Source organism: Actinia tenebrosa, unplaced genomic scaffold (assembly GCF_029948245.1).
Source record: "Actinia tenebrosa isolate PJP-AT-01 unplaced genomic scaffold, QUT_ActTen_1.0 PGA_scaffold17__23_contigs__length_9995812, whole genome shotgun sequence".
NCBI lineage: Eukaryota > Metazoa > Cnidaria > Anthozoa > Actiniaria > Actiniidae > Actinia > Actinia tenebrosa.
In genome coordinates, this window is record NW_028292577.1 from 9,103,358 (window position 1) to 9,116,240 (window position 12,883).

The 12,883-nt window shown below is 35.9% G+C and overlaps 1 protein-coding gene across 2 annotated transcripts in view; it reads right to left on the minus strand.

Moving 5' to 3' along the window:
* LOC116298875 (serine/threonine-protein kinase/endoribonuclease IRE1) overlaps positions 1–12,883 on the minus strand; it is a 24,134-nt gene continuing 11,251 nt past the window's right edge. The window contains exons 1-25 of one of the 2 annotated variants that reach the window (XM_031707449.1): positions 12,613–12,820; positions 12,379–12,487; positions 10,695–10,731; positions 10,411–10,480; positions 10,253–10,325; positions 10,026–10,160; positions 9,578–9,620; positions 9,050–9,105; positions 8,895–8,954; positions 8,368–8,524; positions 8,187–8,268; positions 6,969–7,397; positions 6,639–6,747; positions 6,404–6,491; positions 6,111–6,183; positions 5,759–5,815; positions 5,246–5,305; positions 4,706–4,805; positions 3,740–3,933; positions 3,008–3,152; positions 2,686–2,743; positions 2,523–2,592; positions 1,936–2,059; positions 1,603–1,670; positions 1–1,517 (exon numbers count right to left, since the gene is read on the minus strand). In XM_031707449.1, the coding sequence (XP_031563309.1) occupies positions 1,338–1,517; positions 1,603–1,670; positions 1,936–2,059; positions 2,523–2,592; positions 2,686–2,743; positions 3,008–3,152; positions 3,740–3,933; positions 4,706–4,805; positions 5,246–5,305; positions 5,759–5,815; positions 6,111–6,183; positions 6,404–6,491; positions 6,639–6,747; positions 6,969–7,397; positions 8,187–8,268; positions 8,368–8,524; positions 8,895–8,954; positions 9,050–9,105; positions 9,578–9,620; positions 10,026–10,160; positions 10,253–10,325; positions 10,411–10,480; positions 10,695–10,731; positions 12,379–12,487; positions 12,613–12,696 (2,661 nt within the window). In that variant the 5' untranslated portion in view covers positions 12,697–12,820 and the 3' untranslated portion in view covers positions 1–1,337. Of the gene's footprint in view, positions 1,518–1,602; positions 1,671–1,935; positions 2,060–2,522; positions 2,593–2,685; positions 2,744–3,007; positions 3,153–3,739; positions 3,934–4,705; positions 4,806–5,245; positions 5,306–5,758; positions 5,816–6,110; positions 6,184–6,403; positions 6,492–6,638; positions 6,748–6,968; positions 7,398–8,186; positions 8,269–8,367; positions 8,525–8,894; positions 8,955–9,049; positions 9,106–9,577; positions 9,621–10,025; positions 10,161–10,252; positions 10,326–10,410; positions 10,481–10,694; positions 10,732–12,378; positions 12,488–12,612; positions 12,821–12,883 lie in introns of those variants that run through there. The other variant, XM_031707450.2, reaches the window with a different exon arrangement.

Sequence of the window (12,883 nt, forward strand, 5' to 3'; positions counted from 1 at the left end):
CAGAGAAGAGAATTTCTTTTAATACTTGCGAAATATATTTTTGGAAATTCTATAAATGCGACTCATATTTACAATTTAATATTTATTATTACTGTGATTGATTTGGGCAAATATTACTTAAAAATTAAGACCAGTTTTGACTAGAGCTAATTACAAACAAGAGGGGAAGACATGGTAGGTGGACATTTGAAAGGCTTCCCCGAAGAGCCAATCAAAAGGCACAAAAATACACACCATCCAATCAATATAGTGAATTAATGGTTTTGACTCCTCTTAGTTACCATTGCATTGTCTCATGAGCTCAAAAAAATTAGCTCTAATATTTCAGAACTCTACTGTGATGTAAAATGAAATTTAAAGAAAATTATATTGTAACTTACTGCGTAGTTTGGGAAAAGATATAAATTCCATTGGGAAAACTGCTGCAACAATACTTGGTTCGCTAATATTGTCTGATCAAACTATTAATTAGTACAAAACTCTAGAGTCAATAGCTTTAGAAGTTCTGCCTGTAGTTGATACTTTTAATGGTCCGGACAGACGTCAGTTGAATCAATGAGGATTGATACATGCCTTCTAACCAGTCATTGATAGTATAAATATTAAAGCTACGTAAGGTGTATGTTAAAAATGCATTAAATATAATATTTATGACTGTATAAAAATGTTTTACATCCAGCTGATGTAGTGACCTCAAAAGGATCGAATAAAATTCAGTTTGGGTCTGAAAAGGTGTTCAATATGTTGTTCAAAATGAGTATTTGTTGGTGTGATAAAATGCTTGTGTCTGATTGGTTGAAAAGTGTGTGGTACACACAAAGTTGAAGGAATATGAATAGATAGACTATATTATTGACTACTTCACTGCCCTCATACTGATTCAAGAATGCATCCCATTGTTGAAGACCAAACTTGTGATTACCATAGTAACAAGGTCTTGTTGGCATCCTAATAGTAATACAAGCTCTCATTTTTTGACAGTATCTTGAGTTATATGTTGCTTGGCAACCCTGCTTTATCATCGATGGCAAGAGTTTTGAGCCATCACAAGCAATAAGGCCAGAGATCATCAAAGCAATGATCACCACAGAAACAACTTTTTGCTACTGTGGTGATTTCGGTAACTGGGATTCAGGGTTTGACTGTGGAATTTGGACATCACAGTGACGAAGGTGACAATAAGAATTCCAGATATCCCTCTTCACCAATGATTCGCTTGCACTGGTAGTCATGGTAACATTGTTGCACTGTCAATGCACATTGTCATGGCAAATAACAAGAGCTCCCCAGAGATTTCTCATCAAGGATCATTAAGATCCACAATACAACACGAGACCTCAAGCATTATGCTGAGGATAATATGTTTGAAATACAGTCTCTTGTTTGCATATGCTTAATGTATCATAAGTGTGTATAAGCAATCGGGGAAATCTACTAGTAAAATACTGCACATAGCCATCAGGAATTGAGCCCAGAGCTGTTCTAACGTGTTCTGGTAATTCTCTATAATGATGTTTCTGAAACAGAATAAGAATATAACCAAATGTTATTGATTGCAGATTTTGAAAAAAAGGGTTTGAAACATATGGTGAACACAAGTACCTTATTTCTCATTGCTCTCAGTAAATCTCGAAGATGAGCTCCTTTGTATGTTCTAAACTTGCGAAGATCTGTTATCAATATCAATCAGAGACCAATCAGTCAAATAAACTTTTGTCTGTCGTTCAACAGGAAATTGAAAAATGATATAGCAAGTTTATAGGAGAAAAATGGGTGGCAATGATTAAACAATTGATGGTTTGTGCCATTCCAGAGGAAGTGAAAAAACAAAGACATGGCAGCCACGCTTGTGGTAATAAGAAAGGAAGCTAATGAGGATTTAAGAAAAAAGTACCAACATGGCTACCATGATATTTTATCATATTGTGACAGTACCTTCTTGTAGCTCAGAGCCTATGTGTACTTTCCAGTCCCCTCGCACCACTGGGATAGAATCCTTTTGTAATGCATTTAGTAATGGTGAGTCATCAGGCTCTTTTTCTATTCTATCACTAACATCCTGCAAAATAAAATAAGCTGTGTTTCAATTCGATGAAAAGAACAACCATAGCAAAATTAATTAACCACATACTACACGTGGTTCTCTCAGCTACTAAATGCAAATGAGGGTGTAAATCACCATGGTGATAACAGCATACCAACTGACAAGGGTTGGCACAGCTTTCTTTAGCTTTGCTACACTAAAACAATAAATTAGGACCAGTGGTTACCATGACAAGTTGTCATGGCAACCAAATACACCTTATTACACATATATAGATCCTACTCTACCCTAATATATCTAAAGTGCTATTTATCATCCAACTAGTTTTAGTGACTCTGACAGTTAATCACCCGCACAGTAAAATATTTGTAGAGTGCAAAATATCTTTTGATGTCCGTGCTTGGTCCAGACTTTGTTCTACGATCTTTGTACTATACTGAGTATAGTGGGATTATGATAATTTTTGTTATTGCATTACCTGGAAAAATGCTAGCTGTCTCTCTTTACTCCAGAATACTGGATGTTTGAGAATGGATTCAGTTGTGGGTCTGTCAATCAATAAAACGAAATCATGAATCTTTCACAAATATTTTGACACTGTATATGGAGCCAGTGATAGGCCTAATCTCTATCATACACACCTTTGACTAGGGTCTGGACTTAGCATGTTTCTGATGAGTTCTTTCGCTACAAAAGGACCTGAAAAAATTTCGAATATCAAGAGGTGAGGGATGTAAAGCTGTACAATGAAAAAAAAAACATGAAGAAATTGGAAAAACTAGGCAGGATGCAAGGTAAGAAAAGGTGAGGCAAGGCAGAGTCAGGCAGTGAAGGGCTGGTTGGGTAAGTAAGGGAAGGGAAGGGAAGGGAAGGGAAGGGCAGGGCAGGGAAATGGAGGGTAGGGCAGGGCAAGACAGGGCAGCATTAGAACAAGTCCACCTAATTCTTTTAAGTTTTACTTACTTTCTGTGTTGGTAATTCTATCTAGATTATAATCCCCAGCAAGGATGTTAGCTTGTCTTCTGTACTGATCACCAAATGGATGCAGCCCTCCAGACAAAACATAATAAAACACACACCCACTTGAAAAGATATCCACCGAGCGATTCTGCAAGAAAAAAAACACAGTCACATCCACAGGAAGTCCAATTTAGATAAAAGTGGTAGACGAAAATGAAATATGGAAAATATGACTTGTATCATTTATTGAAAACATTTCTACATCTTTCTGCACAGTAAAGAAAGTTAAGGTAAAAAAGATAGTTCATTAGCTGAAAAGTAGCTCCTCAGTTATGATGCTGTGCAGTGATATTACATGCAGTGGGGAGCATTTTGATTAAATCCCGTGTGCTGATTAGTTCATAGATCAGACAGAATAAGATTAAGTTTTTTATATACCCTGTTCCAGAGTAGAATCGCTGTAAACCATACCCTGTTTGGTGGAACGTACCTGTATAGCGAATATAGGGGAGTACCCCTCCCCTGGGCTGCAAAAAGAACACCAATTGCCACCTTTCATCATTTCCCTGCATTTCATTTTTACATTTGCAAACCTTCTCATGAAAGACAAGAGTTTTTTTAGGATTATTTACTACTCTTAAATATTTTTCAATTCTTTTTTTTGCTTATCAACTGAAGTTTCAGGTTCTTGTCATAATATCAGGTATTCATTCCGTGCAGCATCACCATACTTACCATTCTATTGTCCTCTTTAAACATTTCTGGAGCAATCCAACCGTCTGTTCCAATAGCACCAGATTGACAGGTTATGGAGTTGCGTCCATAAGAGAGCTTCTTACACAGTCCAAAGTCTGATATCATGGCATTGACTTTACCACTGGCATTGGCTTTGGAAATCAGTACATTATGGGGTTTGATGTCACGATGAACTGAAACAAGCAATAAAAGTATAAATATCCTACTCTCAAGGAAGAGTCATATGAATAAACAGTTTAAGGAGTGCATTGTTGCAGAAGGAGGAAATTGCCAAATACGAAAAGAAACTTGCAGTACAGGAGAAAAGAGCTTGGAGGGGCAAAATGGGAGATTTTAAGCTAACATTGAAAGTGTTTTAGATTGCGTAAATGTAATACATGAGTCTTAGAAGTATTGTTTCATTTCACAGCAATGCGCAATGCAGTAAAATAAAAAGGTGTCATACTCTTTCTCAAAGGTATTGATGATTTATGATTTATATAGCGCCCTTTCTATATGGATATAATCAAAGGTCTTTACATTAAGTGAAGGACAGATGGAATGACAGATTGCTTTTATGCAATTTACAAGCATGAGAGATGGTTAATATGAAGTGTAGGCACTGAGGGTGGTCACTGCCAGGGATTCTTTACATCCTCAGTGGTCCCTCCGATGTTGGTTAGTAATGATGAGTGTGGAGAGATGGGACCTCCATTTAAAGTGGTCATCCAAGCCACTTGAAAGTCTAACCATTTGCAGATGAAATTACAAAGGCAGCACTTTCTCCTCAGTTATTTTAAGACTCTGAGTGTTGGTCTGGCCGGGACTCGAACCACGACTTCCAGACAAAAGTCTGATGCTCAACCAACTGAGCCAACCGGTTGGTAATATTCCGTAATATGTTACAATCAAGGGGCCGTGATGTAAATGACTTTTGGGTGTAAAATAATCTAAAAGAGTAATTACCAATGTTGAGTGCATGAAGATGATCTAAGCCTGCCATAGCTTGTTTCAAGACTTCAAGGTGTGATAAACCATGGCGATCAAATCTGGGATCTTCCACGAACTGGCAAGTACAAATATATTATTATTAATATCACCACATGTATCTATGCAAGCCATGCCGCTAGGGAATTTCAATTAAAAAACTCTGTTTAAAAACATTGGCTAATCAGACAGCCCTGGTGCTTATTTTAGGATTCTGTAAAGAGTAACACTACTTCCTCCTGAGGGATGCTTGTATATTGCTTTGTCACACCCTCACAGCAGTTGTCGTAACTTATCTCGAAGTGTCAGTAACCGGTAAAATAAAATAAAACTTATCCTTAGGGCACTCCACTGCATCAGATCTGTGTGTGTGAATATTTGCATTACTGTTATAGATATAATTTTTTCAGTTTCTTAAGACTGAAAGGGTAAAAAACGTATTATTCCCCTTTATACCCAGAAAGAACATCTAAAGCTAAATAAATTAATAAATTGAAATAAAAAATTGTATCAACTAACCTCCTGTAAAGTAGCTTCACACAGTTCGAGAGCAATGTATCGAAACTGATGATCTTGTTCCTGTGGAATGAGAGAAATCTTTAATTGATAAAAAAGCCCCGACACAGTGCCATCAAGCTAATGGTAGGACAAGTCCATGTCTTGAGATTTTCACAGTCATATGACATTTGGGCCGTTCACTGTTACATGTCAAGTCCTGTGTCAAATTGCATTTAAATCTTTTGATGAAAATACTTTCAATATGGTTCCAAGATGGTAACGGCATCACACGTCCGTACCATGCGATTTTCTCAGTCATAGGACATTTGTGCTTTTCATAGTTACATATTTTTAAGTGCTGTGTCATGCAAAAATAGTTTTCAAGAATCCTTTTTGGTGATAAGATGGTCTTTTTTAAATTGTCACAGGTAATCATTATGTATGTCACATTCTTCCACAATATGTCAAAGAAGTTACAAAGAGTCTACAAGAAGTTATCACAAAGATGCTATCAAACCATAATCAAGAACTCACCATGCAGAAGTATCGAATCACATTGGGATGAGCATCTGATTCTCTCAACAGTGCAACCTATGAGTACGTATTTACATGTTTGATTAATATTTAGTTCTGCAACCATAGACTTGCAATTTTTTTTCATAAGAAAACCTTTGGAAATGAGTTTTTTTGTTTGAGGGTATCCACTATTAATGTCTCTTTTAAAACTTCACTTGAAATATTTGATCATTATTGGTAAATGACATAAAAATCTATCATTTTAAAAAAAACATTATGTAAGACCTTTTTAGGATGCTGTGAGGGTACAGAATAAGATGTGGTGAAGGGGGGAGAAGAGTGTGTGGGACATGCATGCAGGGAAATGTACCTCTCTGTCTGCAAAGCTAAAACATTCAGGAAGGATTCTTTTAACAGCAACGTCTCGACCATCGAATGTTCCTCTAAAGTGATAAACAACATTTCAGAAAAATTAGCCTAGATGTCAAAAGAAACCCAACTTCCTGAAATCTGAGATTGCAATGCTTTCAGTTCGACCCTGTTGAGATACGCCACTGCTGTACTTGCAGTGGTGATTGCAATAGACTCAGTTTTTTCAATAAGATGCAATCAGTAACAATATAAATCAAAGCATAGAAGAAATCCATTGAAGCAACAATTTACCTGTAAACTACAGTCCCTTCACAGCCACGACCAAGGACATTTTTAAGACAAAACGAGATCTTGCCAATGCATATAGTACTGTTATGATCTGCAAGGGAAGCAAGCACAAATTATGGGTCATTTATTGCTTTATTATATCAGGGATATTCAGCTAGCTACTTTCAAATTGTATTATTTCATGTGCTGAAAATGGTAACAACAAAAATGAAAGATGGCTGAATGTACTGTTACTTACTAAGGTTTAATTGTTCCAGATGAGAGACGCTTCCATTTGACATGGTAGAAGAGTGGTTAGATCCATGAGATGGCTGTGATGACATGGCTGCAACTTGCCTGGTTGACCGCTATTAAGACAAATTTAATAGATATCAATACATAGCAACAGTATAACATAGCAACAGTAACTATGGCAACATCAGTAATATCTTGTTTACCATAGCAATAGTAACTATGGTAAGATCAGTAACATCTTGCGCACCATAGAAACAGTAACTATGGTAAGATCAGTATTATCTTGCACACCATAGCGACAGTAACTATGGTCACATCAGTAACATGGAAGTACCTCAATGTAGTAGACAATCATCAGTACCACAGGGATCCCAATAGTTGCAATAATCGTATAAAGCAACCTTTGATGTATCTTCATCATTTCAAACATCTCTTGTTGCCTTTTCCTCTCCTCGTCTTTAGCCTTCATATTATCAATCCTCTTGTTCATGGCTGTTGGATGCTCATGAGTGTTCATATAGAACGGCATTAGCTTGTCAGGAATGTGAGTGATGTGAAGTTGCGGTGATGCTACTTGGGGTACATGATGGTGACCAAGTAACAGAGCGGCTTTTGGCTCAAGGACTTTGGGTTGCTGGAGAGGACGTCTTGGTATGGGTAACTCCTCTTTTGAATCTTTTGATGTTGTTGATGGTGGAGAACGTTTTTTGTGCTTGGGTACTGGGATGTCACTTCTTGGACCTTCTAGAAGCATCACTTTGGGCTTTAAGAGGAAATTTTTTTCAATGATAAGCAATAATGGCAAAAAGTGCCAAAAACTAGACTTTCGTATAAGTTTGGATCCCCCTTAAAACCTTTTTTGAACAGTTAGAAAATGATGTACCATGATAAAATGCTTGTTTGAAGCGGTATTTTCAATTGTACAAAGATGTTTTGTTGCATTTCTGTTAGAATGTTGCTTTGTCAGGCTTCTTTTATAGAAAATATATGGGAAATAAGCAAATGAAGGCCTGAACTTCATTTTCAAATAAAATTTTTTGCTTTGGGTTAACACTTTGATTCCACTTTCATTGGTCATCTCAACTTCCAAACAAGTTAAATTTTCTGAATAACAAGATTTTAGACTTGTACAACAGCCTTTCTTCAAGAAAATAGTTTTTGGCGCTCACTGCTTGAATACGAAAAGAATTCTCTCTTAAACAAATAAATTATACAAACTAAATGATAATTATAATGTAAGGACAGATACAATAGGTGGGTGGTCAGGTTAGATGGATTATTGGGTAAGATGGGATGAGCTTGATTAATGGATGGATGGATGGTTGGATGGATGAATGGAATGGATGGATGAATGGATGAGTGAGATACAATGGGATGGTTGAATGGATGGATGGATGGTTGAGATGAGATGGTTGGGTTGAATAGATAAAAGGATGGCTGAGTTATGATAGGATGGTTGGAAGGGATGGATAAATGGAAAACAAAGACTTGGATAGATGGAAGAAAGGAAAAAAACACAAAGCATATATCAGAACAACACCAAGTTTCTTACCTCTACAAGAGTAGACCCCTCCTCTACCAAGGAAGGAAGAGCATAAAATCCACCAGAATGCTCACCAATGTAGAGTGTCGGCCTACAAAAAGTTAAAAAAGGAATATTTAAAAACTTTTTTATTCTTTGGTCTGATAAGCAAGTGCTCCCAATTTGTTTCTTGGTTGGTATGACAACTTACTGTAAGACCATTTTCTCTGATGATGCATTATTAGCGATTAAAACATCCAGTGTTTCCCTGGCGATATGGTTCACTTTAACCCTGTGCAGCCCATCACCATCAAACTTGTACATCCCCACCACTGGAGACCCAAAATTTTTGGTCCATTGGATTTCACCTATTTTGGTAAGGACAGAAAAGGAAATTAAGAAGTAAATGGGTGGAGAGAAGGTGGAATAACTGAATGATTGAGAAAAATGACTGGCTACTAGTAGTTGACTAACCAATTGACTGAAATGATTTTATGACTGGGTGGCTGACTTATCATGACTGACTGACCAATAATATTGTCTGACTGACTGACTGACATACAGTCTCGCTGACTGACTGACCAACTGACGGACCCACCCACCCACCAACCAATCGGTATACTGACCAACCAAACCCACTGACCAACTAACTGACTGTCTACCTGTACAGAATGGCTGTTGATGGATGCCTGAATGAAATATATAGGATGTTAAAAGGAAAACATTAATGAAAGATACCTGTGTTTCCAGCCATTGTGACGGTAAAACCATCAGAACATGAGCACATGTGATGAAATTCTACAATCGAAAAAAGGCAATAAAGAGGCTCCACAAGTGTTTAAGGTAAATTAAATTAAATGTGTGTGGCTTCTGCAAGTGAGTCATTCACTTACCATACTCAACATCTTGGGCTAAATTTGTGGAGTAATCATGAAATGTCCCGTTCCACCTGTCAACCAAAAAGACAAAACAATGTCATATAATTAACTATTTTTAAAAAATCATTATTTATACATGGCTACCACACATCTTAGACTTAAAGGGGCACTTGGATAAAAATCTGTCAAAATTGGAAACTGATTATTCCTAGTAGAAGTATTTAATGATGGGTATAGACGACTTTCAAGAACTACTCACAACCAAAAATTCTGCATTTTAAGCATTTTATCACCAAGAAATTTTGGTCTAAAAGCTAAAAGAACAATAGGGTTGAGTAAATGATGTCATTTACTCGTATACACTTTTGATCCACCTATAAATACACTTTCCAAGTTTCAAGTCATTTCCAATTTTCATCGGGCAAATGCCCATTTAAAACAGAAAGCTTGAAAAGCAAATTTTTTCTCCTGGATTTTACAGATTATCTCTGGCTGGTAAAACTAAAAGCACCATGGCAACAATAGGGAAGCTGTATAATATACCTTTTCTCTCTTGTTTTGCTGTCATACATAGTGACTGTGTACTCTGAGGATAAGAATGAATACAGTACATTAAAACCATTGTTCCATCACCATGACATGTCATCGCTACCAGTATATATGACCATCATCACCATGGCAACCTGCATCAGCATTATCAGCATCATCGCTTATCACCACCGCAAGTACAGCAGTGGTGCAGCTCAACAAGGTCGGACTGTAAGCATGTGAGCAAATCATCTTTTATCATTATGCATGCTATCTGATCATCATTGGAGTCGTCCTTCATGAATTTGCAAGATGTGATCCTATTGGAGGATGCACGTGTAGAACAATAGAAAACAATGACCTTTCCCCAACCCCGCCCCTAAACCTAACCAATCACAGGGGACATTGCAAATTCGTGAAGCCTAACCCCATCATTGTTCAACCACCTCCCGTTGCACATTACCTGTTCTTCCAAAAAATATTGGTGCTGCTTTGTTTGGCATTATAGGACAAACTGTCTCTGTGCCATCTAGTCTCAGTGTTTGTTGCTTAATCCCAGTATCGGGATCAATGGCATACCACACATCAATCTTGCGACCTTTACAATAAACAAACATACAGCTGTAAATACTTGGTATATTCATAATCATAATATAAACTAAGGCAGCTAGTGTCAGGAAACTCACTCACCTGTGTAAAGTAAGCCATCTGTACTGCGGCAAGGAGAAGCACGCACAAGATCTGGTATTGTAAATGGAAGTTTCTAAAAAAAACGTAAAGTCAAATAAAGGGCTGATTAATAACATATTTCCTATACATTATGGATATTATATATATTTTTGCATTACCTTCAGACCATCCAGTGCACTACCAAACGCATACAAACTCCCATCTTTGGGGTCTGGAATAAATATTGCCCTGAAGTAAAAATCATTTGCAAATTAAATTAATACATGTACATTACTAAGTCTTAATAAATAATAAAATAGATTAAATAAGATTTCTATAAAAATCATCAATGTATGGGACTTTGTCAAGTGAAAGTCTGGACAAACAGTATTTGATTGAAGTATCATTATGGCATTGTCATGGAAACCTAATTTAGTAAAAGTAGAATTGAAGAAACCCTTACCCAGGTCTCAAAAACATTGGTGTCTTCAATACAGGATCTAAAAGTAAATGTAGAATGATGAAATTCATTTAAATATACCATTAGGGAAGGTATGATTTGATCTGGGGGAAGACGGGTTTTTGAGATGAGGGTCATTATATATGAATAAAATAGATTTTTTGCTAAAAATAGAATTGATTTCACATTTCGATGAGGAACTACTGGGAATTCCCCTTGATAGATAAATGAATTTACCTCACAGCACACACACAAATATAGCCATAAGAGCTAGTTTCTTTAATATAAATAAATATCATGTGAAATTACATTGCAGAAATGAAAAATTCAAGCTTCATGGAATACCAAAATAATAAAGGAAATAGATTGTACAATATACCCTTGTGTTTATCACAGCTGGATCATTTTTTAATAAGAATTAAATATTACTCTCACTTAAACTTGTGACTATTCTATTAAAAAATTGATTTTTTGTGTGTCCTTCTTTCTCTTTTTCAATTAAAAAATGATAGCACACTAAAATCTTTCATAATTTAACAACAAAAAGCAGCTTTGCAGTAAAAGAGCAGCAATTTATTGAATGATTTTAAAACAAAATTATTAATGACCATATATAATGATATTCTTCGTTTGCACATTACGTCATCACAGCCATGTTGGTACCATTTAACAAAAGATTTCTCATTAGCATCCATTGTTAACGGTACCACGATGGCCGCCATGTTTTTGTTTTTTAACTCTCTTGGGAATGCTTGCAACCCATCAATAGGAGCTCCAATCATTAAAGATCTTAATGATCATTCAATATGATAAATCTTGGGAAAATCTCCATTTTCAAAAATAGGAATACAGAAAAATCAAAGAACAATACTAATAGCAGCAGTAATTAATACTTCTATGTTTGGATAAAATCTATTTGAAAAAAAACAGGTGATTTAACACCGTCCTTTGAAGTCACAACAGCTTGGGTATTCAATCCACCAATGACGTTGGGGATTAATAATAAGTTTAGGTTACCAGGGCATTATTTACCATGAATTGAGAAATGAGTATTGCATCACTATTCTTATCATATTTATTACATACATATTAATTCAACAGGAAACAGTGGGAATTGCCTTGATCCAATAAGATCTGCCAGAGTGGTAAGGTTTCAAGACTTAATCTGTAGTACCTAGACTTTTATCGCGTAGGAGTTATCTAAAATAGATTTTAAAGTGCCAAAAATATGTATAACAAAGTCCAAAAGACAGTTTTCAGGAAATGATCAACTGAGTTAATTCGAGCATAGTAAACACAAAATGAAACTAAAAGAAAAAATATATAGCTAAGGATGCTTTGTTTCGATACAAAGTGTAAAAATTTTAAGATAAAAACAAAAACGAGAAAAAGTACAACATTATGAAATTTTAATTATATATTAAAAGTTTATTTTCGCTTTCAGGCCACACGTGGTTTGTATAATATCGATATTTTTCTGTTTACTATTTTATCTTTTAATTCTAAAGTATCAAAAATAATAGTAACAATGGGAGAGTTTCTAGTTTGTAATCACACTAGATTTAGACCGAAATTTAGGTGAATAAGGTTTGATATACCTGTTAAATCGCGTTCGTGCGAGTAAATGTCTGAAGAAAAAGCTTGTGATTGTTAGCAATAATAGGGGAATATTTTTTAGTATTTTTACCTTCTTTTATAGACCAACGAATTTCTCCAGTGGTTTTTCGAACAGCATGCATCGTCCCATCCAAGGTTGATACAAAAAGAAATGATTCAGGAACGCTCAAAGTATTAGGCTACCGAAAGAAAATACAAACATGATATGAATAACGCTTAGAAAGCAGCAAAAAGGCTTCCAGCTAGAATCAAGTCACAGATGATCGACTTTAAAATGCTTTGATTTTTTTGAACTGTAATTTACCTCTTTATCTGAATTTGAAGGCTTTGATAAATACAGAAGACCAAGGATAATGAGAAGTACGATCCTTTTTATGGATCGGCACATTGTGAGAACTTTAAAGAACGATCATAAAAAGATCGATCTCAAAAAAACCAATTTCATTCGAAAATAGTTTGTTTGGAAGAGAGAAGACTAGGTTTGAATGACGTCATGGAGCATCGATATCCGGTTGGAGAAAGAATTACTTCCGGTTTTTACGAGATTCCGCTGATTGCAGACTCACAAGCAAAAC